We start from the raw sequence: 21,430 nt of genomic DNA, 5'->3' as shown, positions 1-21,430 counted from the left end.
CTCCCACCACCACCCTGTCCTTGTAGATTCGCACTTTTCTTACACCAGCGATAAGCAAAGAGAAAATACTTCAACTTACAGGATTAAATAGGACATCCAGCTCCAAGTAAATTACTCCTTTTGAAGCACGTTCCAAGTCTTTATTCTTCAGTGTGTAACAACTTTGTTTACCGTTTCTAATCTATAGTTTGGGGAGGGGGGAGAAGAAAAAGCATCAATATTTTCCTGGCTGTAATTCACAATATAATTTAAAGACACTGCAAACAAATAAATAAATATAACTCAAGCACAAAAAAAAAAGAAACAACCTTCCCCAAACCCTGATAATATACTTGGAGCCTGAAATACAAAACGACTGTTGGATTAGAGACCTATAAAATTGCAGATTAAATCTCTTATGGTCCAACTTTAATTTACAGACCTTGTACTTTATAGTAGAGCAGTGCACGCAATAACCAGTCTGAAAATTCTGCCCTGGAAGCCAGTCAGTTGATGGGAAGTAATCAGCCTCCGTTATTACAGGTTTAAAATGGGATTTTTTTCCCCAAAGTTCAGGAAAAAAAGCCACAAACAACAACTTTACCTACCTATTGCACACTCCAGTACGCGAAACCACTTCTTAATGCTTAGTTTATTGCAACGTTGTCAAATTATTACCCAGCAAACAAACGCAATCCAAAGAAATGAATCAGCTGAAGTGGAGCAAATGCTAATGCAACAAATGTTCAAAATTAACTAATTCGTGTAAAAGACTTCTCCCCCCACCCCACCCCTGAATTTCAATACCGTTTCTATGCTCTAATCCACCGGTTGGCCCTATCTCATTAAACATCTATTAAAAAAAAAAAAACAAAACAACCAATGGAAAAAACCTCCCTCACCATTTTGTAAACTATTTGGCTCAAATCAAAAGCATTCTCTCTTCAAAAAGTGATGGCAGAAATGTATTTATTATACACAGTAGGATATGTATTGATTAAACATTTGGCTTTTTAGGAAGCAGACCAGTTAATTCTAAACAGCAGTAACATAAAAAACTGCAGCTTACCAAAAAGCTACATTGAGGGGCTGTAATGATCAAAGATTAAAGATAACAGAGGAAATTTGGGGGCATGAAATTGCAACCATATTTAAAACGGCTATTGCTGCTCTGGCATTTAGAAGAGGCACTCATATAAACCATGGCAGAAATGAGCAAGGAAGAAAAAAAGAAGGTATAATAGGAACCAAGTGATTTCACAAGACAAGGGAAAGGTCACTTTCTTTCCCAGTGTTCCTCCACCGTTTCTATACTAAACAGTTCATCAAAGGGTAGATCGGTTTTCTGGCTAAGGACTGAAAGGGAAGAGGGTTCTCACAAGGACCAACTTTGTATCCTCTGTGCTCTCTGACCAGGAACTCCAGTTTTCATCTATTTTCTCATCTGAAGCTTTACCAGTTATGGAGACCTATATGGAATTTATTTTACCACAAGAGCACAAGGCTAACCTGGCATCAAAGGATGCTGCAGCTCCCAGGAAAGGGGCAGGTGAAAAAGTATTTTGCAGATCTTCAGCTCCAAAGTAGAAATGCTACTGAAAGACTACTCCCTCTTCTAGGGCCAAATGGACTGGCACCAAAGGTCCTTGGGGCAACTGCCACATAAAGCATTGTCAACCCACCATAAAGGTTTCTGCTATTTTACCAAATGGTCCCCCCACTCCACTCCCCGCAAACAAGGACAAAAAAAAAAGTTACTGTAAGAAAACGAAGTTTTTCTTTAAATTCAATATTCTGTTCAATTTCCCAAATTAAATGAAAAATGGATTTACTGATGGTAAGGGCACTAAGCCAGAAGAATTTGGTTTGAGGTTGCTGGTCCAAGAGGATGCCCCAGCGGCAGGTGTAGCCTGAGCTTTGATTCATGGACTCCCCTGAAACAAGGGAGAATGTACAGTGCTCCCACAGTGTCTGCAGAGATGTAGATGCCCAATATACATCACAAAATCCTAATTCTGGATTCTCTGTAGTTATTAATTGGGAACTGAATTTCCCTGTATTTCAGCTACACATATGTTCACCACATTTTATCCTGTAAAACTAGGAGCAACAACTAGTGGGAAGTTCACTTCATATTCCTTGGGATATATTTCTTACGTCTTCAAGAGCAAAACCCACAAGGAAAAAGAAGTCAAATGCCACTAAATTGATAGAAAAATGAAAAGAAATGTATCTGAGTATCTGTGTCTGATACTGTGGTACTCTGCACTCAAAAAATGGTTCTGACTTTCGGAGCTGAATCAAACATTTTGGGTGTGTCTGCAGGTGTGTTCACACAGTAAGTTTTAAATCAAGAAGCAAATAACTTCCATCTCTGTATTTGGAAAAAGTGGTTCCTTGTTTCTTGGGAAACTTTTTTAATGGTGTCATTATTTTTGTTGCTTCTATTCTAAAACTGGACAGGGCATAAAGTAATGGAGTGCAAATACAGTTTTACAGTCAGCTTCATTTGGCATATTTAATTCTAAGTGTTTGAATTGTCTGGAAAAAGATGTGCAATTATAACTCAGTCTAAGACTAAACAATCATACAGATATCCTACCTTTTGACCTCCTTCAGAGGGAAAAAGCACAAGAGAAAAGAATGACAGGCTATGAAATGGCCTGTCTCCATTGCATTTTCATTTGGATAAAAAGAAAAAAACCCTGAAAAAGAAGTGAAACAAAAGACTCTCTCACATTTTTGGCAATGTGCTACGGGAGTACGGTTCAACAAAAGGTACAGGGTAATTCTAACACCCATGACTGCATGGAGATTAGATCGGTGGCATGTCTCAACTGTGCCCAGAAGAAATCATGCAAAGTAGCTTTAAATACCCTACATTTTCACTGCATGCTGTTCTTGGGCCAGAGTTCAGATTTTGTTCAGCTTCTCCCTCAACCTCGAGAGACAGACAGTCATATTAATTTCATTCTGGATCTATTTCCTTCTCCTCTCCGGGTCCTTTTCCCCAGTCTCTGCTATTCACAAAGACCACTTAAACCCTCTCTCCAGTTGTGGAAAAGTGAGCAGCCAGGGCTCAGGTCCTAGGATGAACCTCAGCGTCAGAAAGATCAGGTTTCTTCTATCACCTGAACATCTTCTGCTCCATGCTCTCACATGGATTTGACTCAATGAATATTTCTGATAGCCGTGTCTAATACAGGTTATCTTTCCTAAGAATGTTAACACCTACTTAGGGGAAAAGGGAAGGAAAGGACTGTTCAAATTAAATGTGAAAATATCTGCAGGTAAGCACCTTAAAGAGACATAATCAATAATATTCCTTTATTGATGATGCTTTATATCCTCATTGAATACTAATGCCTGCGTCCTCTGCAAGCTTCTTAATAGCATTCAGCATATTGGGGTTCAACCACAAATCAAGACTTCCCTAACCCTGGGATTAACATGAGGACAGTAGTGCCTACCCTACCCAGAGACTGTATTTTGCAAGGTCACCATCAGAAAAAATAGTCTGGATTTTCATCCCATGGGAATTTCTGATTTTCCCGGGACATTTTCCTCTTCTGAGTCACCACTGAAAGACAAAACAACGTCCATATTTTCACAGAACAAACTGTAGATTCTATATCACATCCCTTCTCCATACAGGACCATGCAAAGGAGATTACCAGTTGGAAGAAAAATCTAAAATTCCTTTTGCAATAAATATTTCGGTCTACAGAGGCACTTCAGGCAAAACACTGCCAGAAGTTGCCTCTAACTGAAGGAAATGTTCAGGTACCCGAGACCACCACACAGTCAAGGTCCAAAGTGCAGCGGGTTCCTTTCAAATGAATGAATATATTTGCTAAACTCTTCGCACAGATGTCCCCAGTAAAACAAATGTGACTAAACACAGTATTGATGTAGCCAGCCAATGCTAAATCTATTAAGCAACAACCTTCTGACCGCTTGGGAATTTTAATGAAATAGCAAAAGCCAAGATTGATATGACACAAAACACGGAGCAGACAGGACCCTTACGCAGCAAAGCGTGTTTTTTCATTGCTCTTGTCTCAAAGAAATATGGTTTAGTGGCTTTTTTTTTTTACATTGATTTTAAGAAAACTTCACTCTGTATCCAGCTTTGATGCAGATTCAATGTCATATATTGATGACCTGACAGAAGAATGCTGGGTTAAACCTCTGTACATCAACACCCGTGACGTGTGGAAAGGGTAATGGCTACTCTCCAAGGGTAATTCATCTAAAGCATTTGGGACCTCTGATATTCCTGCTTGAGCTCATTGCCAATGCACAATGTCATCCCATTCGCCCTGCATAACATAAAGCTGTCTTGTAACAGACACACACCTATCCTTATCAAAGGACATATTTCCCCAGGAAAAGAGGAAAGCAAGCCACATATGTGATCCACCTGTACATGGATAAATAACGTTTTGTTTCTCTCCAGGCTTGCCATGTACGTTGCACCAATTCTGTACAAAATGCCTGTTCATTCACCCCTAAACTCTTTGCCCCAAACACATCACTTTTAACAACCTTCCGTGGGATCCAAAGTGGAACGGAGATTTGGGTTCTTGGCAGAGGATTGTTATCCAAAGACCAAACAGATATGGACTGAAAGCAGGCAGCCACATGAGGGCTTCCAGCCAGTCTGGGGAGGAGCTGAAAACTCTGGGAGCACAAGGATCCTAGGTGGAAGCTGAGAAAACATTCCTGTTGATGCCATTTCAGTGAGCAGTGGATAGTCAGAGGAGAATCTAATTTCAGAAACAAGGGGCTGGGTTTTTTTTCCTCTGGAAAAGATGTGGGGGGATTTTCACCATTCAAAAAATCCTGGTCCATGATTAGGATAAAAGTCAGAACAGACAACACACTTCACAGCTGCCTCTATTGCATAAACACAGCAATTTCACTTTCTCAAACTCTAAGACTTTCTCCTGGAAAATACTGTGCACTTATGGTCAAGTGCTCAGTAACTGCAGTCATTGGGTGTCTGCTCTCTGAATCCAGGCCATGTTTTAGACATTTAAGCTTCCAAAAGGCACACTATTTGTTTTCAGTGTATCACTGGCTACTGACCCTGATTGACACTTGAAAATATTTCATAGACCTCTTCCTGTTTGCTGAAAAAGGGGTGCAGCTGAGGACTACACTGAGCTGATAATCCAGCAGATAAAAAACATTCCATTCTGTGCTACAACTCTTTACTCAAAGGTCTTTCTACATGAGGATATTTGATATACTCTGCTTTCAAATTCATTGAAGCTCACTGTATGCTCCCATGTCTCTAATAACTTGCAGCCTTCTAGGAGATGGGAGTCTCTTGAAGCAAAAGAAAAAAGACAGACCCTCACAAAGAGACACACGGTTGCTTTTCCTAAGATCTAGGACACAAAGGAACACAGAGATAGAAAGGACTTCTTTGATAATTAGTTCAAGTCCCCCAGATCCTACAAAACTTCTATCAAACTTCTTTCTTGAAGTAATAAAGTTTTTGCCCTACTTCTCCGTTCCCCAGGTTCTTCTTCCATTTCTAGCACAAAAACCTGCTCTGTTCAGTGATGTGCATGGTCTTCTCTTTCACTCCCCAGGCTCCAAGGTGGCAATCTCCCTCTCAGCCCAAAGGTTAGGCAAGGCACAGGTCACTTCTGACAAGACAGTGATCCATTTTGCTGAACACTCTGGCAGCACTAATCTGTGTCTTTTCCGTTTAAACTCTGCTTCTGTGAACTGTGACTGACCAGAGCTATGTTTGAGACAGGCTGATCAACATGGAAAAGTTAAAGCTAAAATGCAAATAACTTCTCTCCCTCTATCCCCAAATTCAGTGTATTGGTACCAAAATGTGTATTTATCCAATGCTATTTCATCATGTCTATCAGAAGAAAGTGAAGCTTGCAGCTTTATTCATTGTTTTGCACCTTGAAACTCTTCTCACGCTGCCCAGCTTTCTGTTTTTCTTATTTGGTGCCTGGATAAGCCTATATCACAGCCAAAGCTTAAGCAATTTCACAATCCCTAAAGTTTTGTGCAATAAGATTATCTGGGTGCTAATGTGATGATGAAGGTGTACTTGTATTTGTAAAATGCCAGTGTGGGACTACTGAACACATTTAACCCAAAATTCGTTGTCAAACTAATTAAGCATTTCATATCCCTCCAACATATACTTTATTCAAGGCAATTTTTCATTAAGAAAAAAAAACTAGTCATCCATGAACAATTCCTAAAGTAAACTTACTTCATGTGCTGACAGCTCACAAGTCTAACTTTCGCAATTTTAACAAGAAAAAAACTGCAAATGCACATCTATTTTCAAAAGACAATTTGATGTCAGGTAAATATTAGGCCTGATTACCTACAGAAATTAAGCCTACATCATTGTGACGCTTCCTTGCATCTTAAACTTTTGTTCTCTTTTAGTATATTTATCTAAATGGTTCAAAGGATACATTCAAACTTATAGTCAAAATGACAACATACATTGAAATTCCCATTTCAACAAAAAGAGCTTAGAAAATTACAGTTTTCTGTCTGAGCAGACCAAGTTAATAGGTGCAAAATGTTTTTAATCAGAAGCAGAGATGAGTATATTTACACTAGATTTGACTGAAATAGGAGGCAGAGAAGTTTGGATGGGAAGTAAGAAGATCAGTTGGCAAGGCAAAGCATAAACAATTTTTATTTTATTTTTTTTTGCTCTCAAACCTTGGACAAAAAACCCTATGCCGAATACTTTGGACATTACCACACACATGCACTCCCCTCCTCTGCCTTGTTACACGCTTCCTAAGGGATACTTGACAAATGCCTATAAAATCAACAGAAAATCCAAATCTAACATCTTCTCACTGTGAGCCCACACAGCCTGCTGCCGATCATGCAGACCATTTGGCAAGCACCGGATCTGCAGGAGAGCAGCTGCTCCAGCCACTCTCTTCCAGTAACATCAGAGATATGAGGACTTGGGGAAAAATTAGCAAAGTGATCAAAAATGGAATAAAAGATGTTAAGAGGTTTTTTCCTCCCTGTAAACATCAAATCATCCTCCGTGCCCAACTGACTCTAATATTGTTCTAAAATAGGAGATACTGACAACTCAAGCCACTAAAATAGAAGAACAAGCTAAAATATACACAAAAAGAACTTGCAGTCCGAGCCATAGAGGGAAGAGCACTGCACAGAACACAACAGCCTGTGGGGCACCAACAGCTCAGTATTTACTCCTCAGATCCTATAGCTTAGGCTCTTTATATACCCAAAATGCAGGGGTTCCCCTGTTTAAAACTCCAGTGTGAACTGTAAAGAGCAGGGGGTGGATGGAAACAAACACACTTTCTTGAAGAGATTCAGAAGTCACATTGCTTTTAATTCACATACACAAGAAATACACTTATTTAAACAAAATTGTAACAAAGCTGGAGCACATTGGTCTATTCATTTACCACTATAAAGCATTCCCTAGGTTGGGATCATATCCTCCAAGTCAGTTCAAGAGTTTTCTGGGCAGTTCATTATTTATTTGGAAACATCAAATATTTGCAGTTCCCCTCTCTGATGTTGACTGGTCCCTCACCTAAACCATGCTGATGCTGTTGGGTTTATATGGCCTTACTTGATCAGATGGGACCTTTGCTTTCCCTCTGGAAACCTCCCATTTCTCCAATCTCTGCTAGGATAGAGCCCCAGTAACCTGTCATTGCCCTTCCTACAGCAGTCCACCTCTAAAACTCAGAGACAAACTCTCGCCTTAACCCAGAAAGATGTGTGCCAGCCTTTCTGCAGGGGTGAATATGCTTTCACAGGGATGTTTCAAAACAATACTGCAATTCTGTACTCTGTAATTTCAATCAGGATCCACCATCTGCCTATTTGAGAGTGCTATTACCCACAGCATCACACCGTGCATTACTGAAAGCATCTCACCACTGCCTGTATCACTGGAATCACGTTACACACTGCAAGCATAAACGTCATCACAGAACATCCTGAGCTGAAAGGGACCCATAAGGATCACTAAGTCCAACTCCTGGCCCTGCACAGGACAACCCCAAAAACCACACCATGATGTTTGTACAACAAATCACCACCACGAACGTTTGTACAGGGCTCAACGCAGTACTCACTGAGCAAATACCTGTCACATTCCCTCCTCTGCACAGGGAACCTACTGCAAAGCATCCCCACCACAGAACTCGTGGAAACCCCCATGCCTACAGTTAAATGTGTTTACACGACTTGACTAATATGACACAAGAGTCCCATGATGTTTCAAGCCTCGTCTACTAATTGATTTAATAAGTCACAGCATAGAAAGTTCTTCCTAAATGTTACTGTAAAAACTACCAGAATCTTCTGTGACACTGCACATACACATGGAGCTGTTTACATCCTCTTGATCTGGTTTACTCATTATTATTACCAGCCTTGTTTCAAAATTAAATCAGTCTTACCAAACACAAAGCTGCTTTCTCCCGTTTCTCTATTAAAGTCTTTTAATGACCCTTTCATGTTCCACTCTCTTTAGCCTGGCCTTTTTTGGCTATTTCTGAAAAAAGCTTCAACTCTCCTTAATCTCCAGAGCAACCACTTTCCCATGAGCTCTCTTTGTTTCCAGTTTTGATTTTATACTCCCATGGTAGCGCTCTCTCCTCACATATTTGTTTACAGAACAAAAGCCACCAGTCTTTAAAAGCACTATGGAGTGGAAAACACCCCTTTTAGGTAATTTTATTCAGCTGTGCCAATAACAACAGCTATCTCTAGTCAATCCTACTGTGATGTGCAATTACTTTCATGGAGTAAAAAGAAGCAAGACGGAACAAAGACACGCTGAAAATGTTACCTTCAGAAGATGATGTGGAAACATACAGAACAACTCAATTATGTTTTCAGACCTACATGGCTTATAGTGCTGATGAAGTACAGACATTCCTGCAATTTTCTTCCCAATCAACCGAATTTGTACTAAAATGGTTTGACAATGCTCGTTACACTAAGGAGAACTATAAACACTGCCAACTAAGGCATGCACAGATCACAAAACCTGTTTATCTCTTAAAACTGTGTTGCTTTGTGCCACAGGGAAAAGACATGCAACTTGTCCCCAGCAAAATCATCAGTGTTTGAATGATACACATGGTAAAGGTAACTTACAGACAGCAGAGGGATGGCAACTTTTCCAAGAAAATCAGGGGGTTTATCTCCATCTTCATCAAACACTGTCACTTCCAGAACATCATGAATATCTTTGATAGGGCTGCAACAAAAAAAGCACAGACACATAAAAAAAATTATGTACATGCACACAGTTTCCTCCACAAAGATCTGAGAATTCTGTTTTACTAATTAAGTTTGTATTACCTTGGAGTATAAAACTAGAATTTAATTAAATTCCCCCCAAAATGAATCAAATTATGGATATTCCCCAAGCTTTCCCCTAATGTTTCAGTCCTGTAACTAAGTGGAAACACTACCAGACAGTGACATTTTTTTGTGTGTATTGGCAATGTTATCAATGTAAAACTCAGCTCTCCAACAGAGAAAGCTGGTGAGTGGGAGAGGTCAAGGGCTGAATTCAAAACCAGGCTTTACTGCATTAAAACTGCCCAGTGACACACACAGATAAGTGTGCTACAGAAAGTCTGAACATGATGGGAAAGGCTTTCTGGTGGCTTTGAATGCTCCAGCTGAAATGGACTCACCACACAAAACAATTCACACTGCTCCAAAATAAATCTAAAATATCAATAGCTTTTAAGGTGCTTAATTAATTTTTTTTTTTAATGGACAAAAATCTAAGGAGAGATGGGAGTGCCTCACTGCCTCTGCAGTTTTGATAGTCTGTACATGACATTCCTGAAAACCACAGGAAGTATAGGCACAAACCTTCCCTTTTAATAAAATAAATTTGGAATCTTATTGGATTTATTTTGCTGGCTGAACATCCGACAAGACTCATCTGCTGGCACAATCTCAGAAAAAACAGTGATGAGAGGAAACTTCTGGAAAACAAAGTTAGAGAACAGACTCCAAGAGACAAACTCTCAGCTGCACCCAGGAATTAAACAGAAACCCAGCAAGGTATTTCTATAAAACAAATCAGATACTTTCTATTGTGTTCTCATCCAGCCTAATATTTATAAATGTTGCTTTTGCAAGGAATTCATTAATTCCCAAACTGTTCTTCCAGTGGGCAGATGCAAATGTCATAAATGCTCCACCGCCAGCCCTTGTGGTTGCTTTCCTTGCACAAACTGCAACAGTCTTGGAAATGTATATCTCATTCACTTATTCACAAAAATCTTTGTCAGCAAAAAATAAGATTAAAAAATTGTGCTGATTTAAAGCAATACCTAAATTATAACTTTTGCTATTAATAAGTCACCAAAAGAAAAAAGAATACTTTGATTTCCATAGAAAATTAGGCTTCTAATTTGAAGTGTGTTTGACTAGCTTAAATTCAGAAGATTTACCAAAAACAACGTGAGCTCTAATTTTCTGCTTACTTCAAATTCAACAAGGATTCCACCAGGGTTCAATGAAACATATTTTATTTTAATATATAGAAAATGTAGGCACAAGTATCTGGTCCCAACTTTCTGCTACATTATCTCTTGGATCCAGCTATGACTCCATTATGTCTAGTCATGATTCTTCCTATAAATATCACAGTAATTTTTCTTTTAATGACTTCTATTAATAAACTCCATGCAAGAACTAGTAAAAGGCAAAAGGCTTTAATTAAGTTATATTTGAGATTTCTCCAACATCCTCTCTGACTACGAAAAAAATGACATATCTTAAACTTGACCTTTGCATTTTCCCAAAGTCAATAGCTTTTTCTAGTTCAGCTGCTAACTGGAGTTGCAGTATGGTTTCAAAAGCAATCCACTTACAATGTGAAAACTTTGTTCCACTCTGGATTGAGGTTCTTGTAAACAGTGTGTGTTTGAAGCATGTCGTTTCCCAGCTCTAATACACAGAAAGGATCACTTTTGCCTAGGGAAAGATCAGATAGGTTAAAAAAAAAAAAAAAAAAAAAGAGAGAGAGAAAAAAAATTAAAAATTAAGTGGAACTGTTCTGGTATTTAGTATGCAGAGTCTTTCTTTGCAGTAGGGCTGAGGAATTAATTGGTCAAATAAAATTAGATCCAGTAAGACAACTGCAAAGTGCCTCCTTCTGCTGGAATGACTTGCTAAATAAACAGTATCTCTGATTCACTCCTAGGTCCAGAAACTCTAACACTTACCTTGTAACTCATTGAGGAGGCTTCGTTCTAACACCTGAAATCTGAGACTTACAGTGTGAATCATCTCTAAGTCTCTACAGCAAGAAAAATCTGTTCATGCCGACAATTACTCAGATGACATTATGAAAGCAGTACCATCGTTCTGACCCAGAGAATCATCAGTGCTGCAGTCACACTCTCTGTTTTATCCTCTCCTTAGAGCTTCTGGTCTCCTTCGGTTGATTACAGGATTAAGTACCACACCACGAGAAAAGAAGCACGACACTGACTGAATCACCAGCATTTCTTCAATTAGTTCCATGTGAGCAAGTCCTAGAAGCTATGAAGACCCTACACTGTTCCACAGTTTAAACAAAACCCAACACTCGAGTGGAGAATCCATGCATGAACCAGGTATCACACTTACAGCAAACAAACAGAGCAACCCCCCCCCGCCCAAAACAACAAAAAAACCCAAACTCCTCTCAAAAGGAGGAGTCCTCTCAACATGGAACCTATTATGGTGAAGACACATTTGCTACTGTATTTTTTGATAGCTCACATTACATGAATCTGTAGCTTTGCCAACTTATTGCAGCTCAGCAGTTTCCATCATGAACACAGTGCCCCTTATCAGCATGTCTGGCTCAGTATCTGACTTAATCTCATCTCCAGTGCTCATGTACAGCTCAGCCACAGACACCCCAGTCTAATTTCTTTGTAGGCAACTAAATATGTCAGCAATGCAGGGATTTAGATAGCAGACAAACAAGATATTTAAGCAAAAGCTGTCTTTTCCCTAATCCCTATTTTTGGTATCATTAATGCAGAGTTCTTAAGGGCCTTACTCTGAGAAGTTTAAAAACTAAACAGGAATCTTTTCAGTATGTAAACACTGGGTATTAACTAGTCAATACTGGTAAAGTTTAAAGACCATGTGTATCACTGGAATCTATTTGTCTTCTCCTTTTCAGCTTACATGCCCATTCCCTGATAAGTGTGGAAAATGCATGTAGCCTTTCAGAGAAACTGCTTGAAATGCAAACTGGTATATGCCAAAAACAATCCCACTGTATAATTTGGTATTCTGAATGCTATTTTTTGGTCAGTGAGCAAATGCAGTGTTTGAGAAGAACTCTCATGCGTACACAGAAAACATCCAACAAAGCAGAAAAAGTCATTTCCACGTCAACAAAACTATTATCTAGGAATATAAAAGTATGGAAGGCTCAAACTGGGCTAGCTGTGGCTGAAGAGCTTCTACACATATGATACAGCTGTGTGGAAACTTAGCCTGACATTTATGTTGAACAGTAAAATATGGATTTTCAAAACACTGTTCAAAACCAAAACAGATTCTCTGTGTTTTCTAATTGCTTTTATTATAGCAGGCTGAAAAATTACGATTAAAATCTATAATGCCAACATACAAGCAACTGACAACAGAAATCCCAATCACATCAGAATCCAATCTTTACTACGGGAATAAGGTATAAGGTGGCATTACACTCATCATCACGTGACTGGTCTGCAGAAGTTCATGGACATAAGATTATGGGACAGGACAGGGAGGGAACGCTGCTCACACTGCTCCTCTATTAACCCTTGGAAATCTTTGGACCTCTGATTGTCTCTGCCATTTTCCCTCTTTCAGATCTTTAGCTGGACTTTGAATTTACTTTTATCAATAACAATAAATCTGAGCAGTCTCCTTGGCAATGCAGGAAATATGACACTGCTCTAGGAGGGCTCTATTATGGAAGCCCATAATTGCTGCACTAATCATTTATGAATGGCTCAGAACAGATAATTAATCTTTATGTCTCTCATTTCACGATCAGAAATTATGCTATTTTTACCTAAAATGGCTGCATCCTTTTGCAATTTGGTGGGTCTATTACAGCATAATACTAGGATATTTTCAGCACTGCCATTGAAAAACAATTTGTCATTTGCTTCATGAATCAGGCTCAAAGCCTGGGTTATTTTGAATATAATGACAGACTGAGTAACCTTTTACTTAAGCAGAATTTCATTCTGTGCTATGCACAAGGAATGTGTGTCACATACTCCGTATGAAAAGTCTTTGAATTGCAGAATCAAGAACCTGCGTGTCTCTTCCAATGTTCATTATCCACCCCCATGCTCCTGTTTAAGTACTGAGGGAAAGGGGGCCAAATCCATCACTGATGAAATTGCTTTAGCATCAGCAAAGTTTTCCAAAGGGTAAATAACCTTCCGGGCTCAGCTCTTTCCATGAACACTGGCTGTATTAAAATCTCATATATTTCTAGATAGCCCCAGCCTTGCCATGTGCCAAAGGCTCTGCTTTGCTGTGCTACACTTATTAAATTAGTCAGTAAGGTGCAGTTATACTACTAATATATGGACAGACACATTATGTCAATTTAGAAATGGATTTCTTTGCAAGTTTCCTTTCATTACTGGCAGGTTTTCCTGCTTGTTTTCAAATTAAGTTCTTCAGTTCCTCAAAGTACTGCTCTCTGCACTAACCTTTTTTTTTCCACTTCAGGATTGAGCAGTGAATTGAAAATGGCACTGAAATAGTACCATGATTAATTGCGGGCTTTCCGCTCTGTTCCATATTTTAGGAGCAACATTCTCTTATGTAACAATTCCTTCACAAATATGAGGGAATGGGGAAAGAGTGTTTTCTCTCTAGCATCCTTCCTGCCTTTATCAACAAGTTATCTTAAAAAAATGACTGTGTCAGCAAATACACAACACACAATGCTGTGTCTGTGAATTATGAGCTGCTGCGAGATACAGAGGGGAATTAAAAGGTCTCCAGAATCCTGGAGAAGTTGATAATAAAAATAATAATATCCAGGCAGTCACTACAGAGAAGTATCAATTCCCTAGACCTTCCCTGGAGGGACAATATGAAGTTGTGGTTTTAAAAGGTGTTAGTGTCCATTGCTGTCAGGACCAGTCACAAGCTGAGGTACAGCTCAGTGGAAAATCCATCCTTTTTGTGGAGTAAGAGCACCACAAGGGTCATTCCAAATTGAAGCCTCATATAAGCTGTGAGAGAAACCATCACACTCACACCCCCATCGCTGACAAGCTTTCTTTTTCAGGTGACAGCCTGCAGCATCACCCAAACCCACACACCCAGCACCATGTCAGACACCCCCAAAATCTTTCAGTTTTGCTCCAAACTCACAAGACACCTGATAAAAGATGGAGAGGCTTTGCTTTGCAGGTGCTTTGCAGGCACCATCACTTTATATCAACACTTATTTTACATATTCCTGCTGGAAGAAACACTTAGCATGATGTGCTGTTGTAAAGGTATCTGTCATATTGCTCAGATCTAAAGGGAAATTAAGATCTTCATTCACTGGACTTTCCCACATACTTCTGGCATTCAAAACCATTTGGTATCTCAGTTCCCCAAGGCAGATTTCACAGCTGGAGAAATGATGGGAAGATTTACTTTTCCTTGATCCTCTGACAGTCCTGCACAAAGTCTATCACTTGCAATATATTATAGCATCATATGCTGCAAAACAGAATTAAATACCTGAAAAATCTGCTGCCAACAGGTCCACTGCCTTTAAAACTTTGACTTGTAAGAAGCCAATGTCCTTGATGTCCCGAAAGGAATTCTTTATACACTGCAAGGAGGAAAGCATAAAGATATATTTTGTTTGTAATTCAGTAAGAAACAGAAACTAAATAACTTATCAAAGAACTACTAAATAACTTATCATAGAATCAATCAGGTTGGAAACAAGCTCTGAGATCACTGACTCCAACCATTAACACAGCATTGCCAAGCCCACCACTAAAGCACATCTACACGTCTTCTACATACCTCCAGTGCTGATGATTCAACCAATTCCCTGAGCAGCCTTTTCCAATGCCTAACAACCCTTCTGGTGAAGAAATGTGTCCTAATACCCAATCCGAACCTTGCCTGGCACACTGAGATACACTTATTCCTTCTTGGCCAGCTTTTGAGGATGTGGAAGCCATCATATAGCTTTATCTTCCAACAGTTGAAAGTCCAGAAAACAACCTCCCCAAAGGAGGAAATAAAGCTAAGTATATTGTGATCTCTTCATGATATTCAGTGTCTCATTCTGCATGATAATCCCTTAATACAATTCAAATTTGCAAAGAACAGCATTAGTTCAAAACTCAACAAATACAAACAGCCAAATTGCTTGGGTCTATCTGCTCTGCCAATCTCCTTGTCATTCTAAATGTAATAACTCTACCACATAATAGTTTTCTTTGGTAGGAGACACGTTATTATGACTGGAGAATTTATTTCTTCCCTGCGATTTTGACTACTTTCAAAACCAAAGGAGAGAAAAAAACAACAACAAAAATAAACACAAACTCACATAGCGCTGAGAAATCTGTTGCCGTTCACTGGGGTCTCCCAAAGGACAGACACAGAGATCAGAGATAGATACTCCTGTACATGGGGCAACAGCAATCAGCATTAGCAGGGACCCTGGATGTTTTTCCAGAGGCAGCTCTAGGCGATTGGTCTGCTTCATGGGCAGGGCAGTAATGTCAACTTGGCACCTAGAACAACATTGCCAAGGGTTAACAAGAAAAAGGAGATGGGGAAAACAAAATAATGAAGCAACATTTATACTGATTTCAGTAGCAAGCAGGCACCAAAACTTATTGCTTGCTCAGGATGAAAGAATGCAAAAAAAATCCCAAAATTAAATCCAGGAAACCAATTAGCCAGTTTCTATCACATGGAGTGTCAAGTTTTGCTTTCTGGTCTGTCTACTGATAGTAGACTTACTTTGGGCTGTAAGTACAGGAGGAAAACTTAACTCTGGCCTGCCTCACTTCCCCTCTAAAATCCCCCAGTGTTTTGTGATATATTTGAAACAATTTTATTTCACCTGGGGGAAAAGAAAAAGGGTAAACACAAAATTTAAAACATTAGCCTAAAATAGATTAGTTTCTTTAAAGTCACATACTCCATTTTATGCTACATTATACTGTATGCCCCAATCTCTTTTACAAGCCTTACTAGAGCTACATTTTCAGTGTACTATTTCCCAAAGGGAAAGATTGTCTTAAAATTCCACCCCCCCTCCACTCCCTGCACATAATATGTATCATTAACCTGATACTACCCCCAAAAATAAAAATAAGGAAGATAAAGGAAAAACATTCATAAAGAGACAATAATAGAAGATGAGTATGGGCCAAAGCAGAGAGATCATCAGGCAGCCAGTTATACACGAAGGGAGCGGTTAAACGCAACAGAAAGCCTAATCACTTGGCTCGGCTAAATGCCTTCTATTTAGAAGTCCAGTAAATGGAGTGGAACTTTTCTGAACCTCCGTGGGGCCTGGCTTTTAAGGACAGGCTGAACAAAAGTTACAGATGAAAAAAAAAAAAGGGAAGAAAAAAAAATTAAGGAGGAGGAGGTTTGTTGCCACACTGCAAGAGGAGTCACATTTCTCAAAGTGACGGCGAGCGGATGATGGAGAGCGAGAGCTTTTGCTCCGCTTAATGCCTGCCGACAAGTTTTTATTTAAACTAAACTTGTTAAGGTGTTGTCTTAATAGGCTAAAATTCCACAGGGCTCCCCCAGGTGGGTTTCTTCTGGGTAAATGGTGCATGTAGTGTTCCTGATTGATCCCATTCCAGTAGTAGAGCTGGAGCAGTTTATACCCATCTGCTATAAATTGCATGCTTTCCGCTTCTTAACAGCCTATTTTCTGTGAATGCTAAAGGGGGTGAAAAAAAAAAAAAAAATCTCAAAACATTTCAGCCTGAAGACCCAAGAAACAGTGTTATGAAGTAAAAGCCATTGCTCTGATGAGTTTGAAAGTCATCCAGTAGCGCCGTGTATTAAAACGTGACTCTTTAAGCTTCCTCTGACCACAATCAACAGGAATGACTTTGCCTTAAGTGTGCTCTTTGCTGTGCACTGCACTGGATGTACAACAGGTTTCGAGTTTACTCTTATTAACTGCTTTCAAGTGCTTTGAAAGAGAAAGAAAATAAACCAGGCAGAGTACCAAGACGGCTCGGCGCGTAGGCTGCCTCTCAACACCATTTCCAAGTGTGAGAGGTTGCGTTTTAAACTCATTGCTACGCCTAGACTCCTCAGAAAGATATGACAGGAAAAGTTACAGCAGAAAGGAAAACAAAACAACAACAGAGAGAAAAAGACCTTATTTTTATTTGAGAAAAAAACCTTATCACTTCCCCACTGGAGGTCAACACCACCTTGGCTGCATTAACACTGCTGGCACCTCAGAGCGCAGCAGCTTCACTGATACTCTGGGTATCAGCACAAAAAGAGGGAATGTATCCTTATCTTGGGGTTTAGTTGTTGGGGTTTTTTTTCAGACGAAGAAACTGAAGGAAGGAGAGGGGAAATCTCAAGGTCTCCCAGCTGGTCTGTGGTTCAGCTGGCAATAGAGGCCATGTCTCCCACGTCAGCATTTCATACACCACCCACTCAACACAGTCCACAGCTGGGAAAAGCTGCAATTGTTTTTTATGTTAAAAACTTTCCATGGGGTAAGAGAGAAAAGACAACTTTTTCAGACAATGGTACATCTCCTACCAACAGATAACCTCAGAAATCTCTCATATCTCGAAGGCAAAGTTAAATATAATTCTAGCTTGTTTTGGCATATTGGGATTGTTTCTCTTAGTAAAAGAATTTGAATAGCCAGAGTTCAAAGAAAAGATGGAGTATAAGGAAGTGGGGGTAGGAGGGATGCACATGTGGAGGGGGGAACAGCAGGAGATGGTGTATAAGCATTTCTTCCTCAAATCATGTCCGATCTCTCTGTCCAACTAACTTCCTTAAAACATCTGTGTTCACTCAAGGTGAGAGAAAGTAAAATTCACTCTGTATTTTCTTGTGAAGAACTGAAAAGAAAATCCACATTTGCACTTGCAAACGGCAAAAGGCTTAAGAAAAAAAAAAAAAAGAATCTGTTTCATTTGGGTTATACAACATAATTGATCAGACTGAAAAGAATGCAGCTTGGTAAACAATTAGACATTCAATTTACTATATAAATTCAGCAATTTCCACACAAATGCCTCTACACTATTAAAACAATCCTAATGATTTCCAAACTACTTCCCTCATCCTCCCGAAACAGTAGCTATTCCTTTCCCTCTTTCTCAGCTTTCTATCTGTAAGACCTTATTACAGATAATTATTTCAGAGGAGAGTGGAAAGAGACCATCATGATGGGCACAGAATAAAACTAATGGAGGTAATCCACTTTTTGCTTAAAAGTTGTCTGATCTGAATGCAAAGGGCAAAACTCTCGGATTATTTGTATTTTACATGATGCAAATGATCTCCCAAGTTAAATTCTCAACATAATAATCCTATTTCAGAATAGAACAGCTCTTCTTGTGGTCATCTTTTGCTGCATTACATATTAAATTCAGGTATAATCTTTCACACGTGTGGCTGTATGTATGATCTACAGGGGACGCAGTTATGTAAGTTGAGGACATTGTGCACACAAATGTAACACTTTTTTTTTTTTTAACCACAATTAATTAAATGCTTTCCTTCCTCCTCTTGATCAATAATGAGGTCTGCACCTCTACATTAACCTCTAGTCCTGTAGAGGATTACACCATAGCTTTAGTTTCCATTTAAAGCTATTCTTTTGACTTACAGCTCTCATCTCTAGCTACTTTTCCACCTTTTTTTATTCATTTTCCAGAGATATATTACTTGAAAACACTACAGAGTAAATTGTGGGAATCAAATGTTAAAATTTCACTAAAAGGTGCTGAGCTTAGCCTGTTACTAGCCCTTGCACAGTTCTTGAAAACCCTTCACAAAAGAGGTCAGAATCATTACCACAGGGTGCAGCAAGATGCATCTATGACTAATATTTGAAAAGCAATTTCAAATGCCACAGGTGTCAGGGAGACAATTAACAAGGTCTTATTCTGACCGATTCTACAGATAAATTTTTGTTTTCTCTTTCATCCTATATAACCTGGTGAAATTTAAAATAAAGGTTTGGACACAGCCATAGTAGATTTTACTGCTCCATCCCAACATCAAGGCCTTTAAAATAAAGCTTGTTTCTTGTTGCAAAGACACAGTTTCCTGGAGGCATTCATCACAAAGATATTGGATGCACTCCAGTTTCAGAGCTCATGGTCTTAAGTCTAGCAGTTTTTGTAAAAACTCTTCCTTGAGGTAAATATGTGAAGGAAAACCCCTCAACATTCTGCAGCATCTCTTTTTCAAAACATATCCCTTAACGCACAAATGCTCTCTAAAACCCTGACATAAACAATTTTACTCTGCCTGGACAAATTCTGCACATGTTAACACCTTTGTTTATTCATATACATTAACATCGTCTCCTGTTTACAGCATGCCTCTTATCCCAAAGGACACAAAAAGCACTCAATAAACGTTACTAACAGTCCTGTGCAGACTAAATAAAGGGATTATTTCATCCAGCACCACAATGCAGCCACTCCTCAGTGTCAGACCCTGCAGCTGAACCACTCAGGGCTGCAGGATTTTAAGCAGGGAAGAGCAATTGGACCCAGCTGAAAATCTGAGGAGACTGCAGGTAGGTCGAATGTAATAATTTAGTTTGTGATGTGCACTGACAGCAAGGGTTTGTTTTGTGATAGAAGGGTGGCATGAAATGTTTCCTCACTAATTCAGCAGCAAACACCCCAGGTGTTAGTGTTTAGCACCAGAGGTCCAAGGCATTCCTTATTCTACATGTTCCATAGTCTCCACAGACACTTCAGGTCCTATTTCAAGAATAATATTTTACCTTGAAACCAAATAATGTCTGGGAAAAGAGCCCTGTTTCAGGGTTGTTAAGGCATTCATCCTATATGAAATCCTGGGTTTAAAGGAATTCATGGGAGTCTTTAAGCCACAAAAGTTCTGCAGCCTGGATTAACAGATTTGACTCTGCTTTGACCATCTCCAACTTCATTTAAATATTAAAAATATACAAATATTTAAAGGTCTAACCAACACAGTTTTAGGCTGAATGGGTTAGAGGGGAGCATAATGAATTCTAACTCTATTCACAAACTGACAACAAAATTATTAATTCAGATCCAGAAAATTTTGCCTTTTACTTAAAACCATGCAAATTATTTGAGGGCAGTTGGCTGCACTGGCATGTGCTATGACCGAATATAACCCACAAATATTTTACTAAAGAATCTTTCTTACAATGATGTTGTGAAATCCAGAAATCTCGAAACTCAACTTGGAAATCATGGAGACAATAAACATGGCACCTCATAATGCTGTTTTTCCAACAGAATCCTTTTCCAGATTAGTCTGTATTTGAACCCTTCATAAAATATTATTTATTGGGTGTCAAAAGTTTCTACACGGTAAAAAAAAAAGACTTGTTATTATGCCTTTGGTGTTTACCTATTCTTGCAATTGCTTTTCAAAAACTAGTATATTTTCTTTCCTGTTTTGATGCTACAGCCAATTTGCTGTCCTTAAGACAACAAAATTAAAATTTTTCTCTTCACACGGACATCAAAAATAAATTTCAACACAGAATCATAGAAATGTTTGGGTTGGAAGGGACCTTAAATATCATCTTGTTCCACCCCCTCCCTGCCACCGGCTGGGACACCTTCTTCTAGACTAGGTTGCTCAGGGCCCCATCCAACCTCATCTTGAACACTTCCAGGGATTTACCCTGGAAGATTTACCTTTAAGGTAAATCTGCCACACACAGACTTCACCAATAGAATAAGCATTTTGCTGATAGTTTTTGCCACACTAAACATCACCTGCCAGAAACCAGTAGGGAAAAAAAAGAAGAGGGGAAAAAACCTAAGCAAAAATTTCTCTGGCATCAGGGAGACTGACCTGAGGCAAGCTGCAACCACTGCTTCATTTCTTAACTCTAAACAGAATATCAGAAGTAATGGAAGTAACTGTGAGAATGGAAGGAACAGATTCATCTTCAGCCACTTCTCCATGTGACGAGCAACAGCACTCGGCCAGAAAGCATTTCCTGCTCTGCAAAACCACAAACATTTGTAGAGCCAAAGGGCATTGTTCTTCTCAGTGAATAGTTTCAAACTATTTGAATGCTTAAAGTAAGAGAATGTTCTTATGAGTTACTGTTATTTAGTCATCAAGTTGTGAAACCCTGGCCAGGTGAGAACAGCAAACAACTGCAGGCAGGATCCCAGCCCCC

General features: G+C 39.2%; 1 protein-coding gene across 1 annotated transcript in view; it reads right to left on the bottom strand.

Moving 5' to 3' along the window:
- Window positions 1–21,430, bottom strand: part of MCTP2 (multiple C2 and transmembrane domain containing 2) — a 104,589-nt gene that overhangs the window by 48,290 nt on the left and 34,869 nt on the right. Inside the window, exons 10-14 of the mRNA XM_050309907.1 lie at window positions 15,599–15,785; window positions 14,770–14,863; window positions 10,890–10,992; window positions 9,148–9,250; window positions 80–181 (exon numbers count right to left, since the gene is read on the bottom strand). Coding sequence (XP_050165864.1) covers window positions 80–181; window positions 9,148–9,250; window positions 10,890–10,992; window positions 14,770–14,863; window positions 15,599–15,785 — 589 coding nt within the window. The remainder of the gene's footprint in view (window positions 1–79; window positions 182–9,147; window positions 9,251–10,889; window positions 10,993–14,769; window positions 14,864–15,598; window positions 15,786–21,430) is intronic.

The sequence above is a fragment of the Myiozetetes cayanensis genome, unplaced genomic scaffold, assembly GCF_022539395.1.
Source record: "Myiozetetes cayanensis isolate MyiCay16 unplaced genomic scaffold, myiCay2020 scf14, whole genome shotgun sequence".
NCBI classification, from domain to species: Eukaryota; Metazoa; Chordata; class Aves; order Passeriformes; family Tyrannidae; genus Myiozetetes; species Myiozetetes cayanensis.
This window is presented reverse-complemented; position numbering and strand designations above follow the sequence as displayed.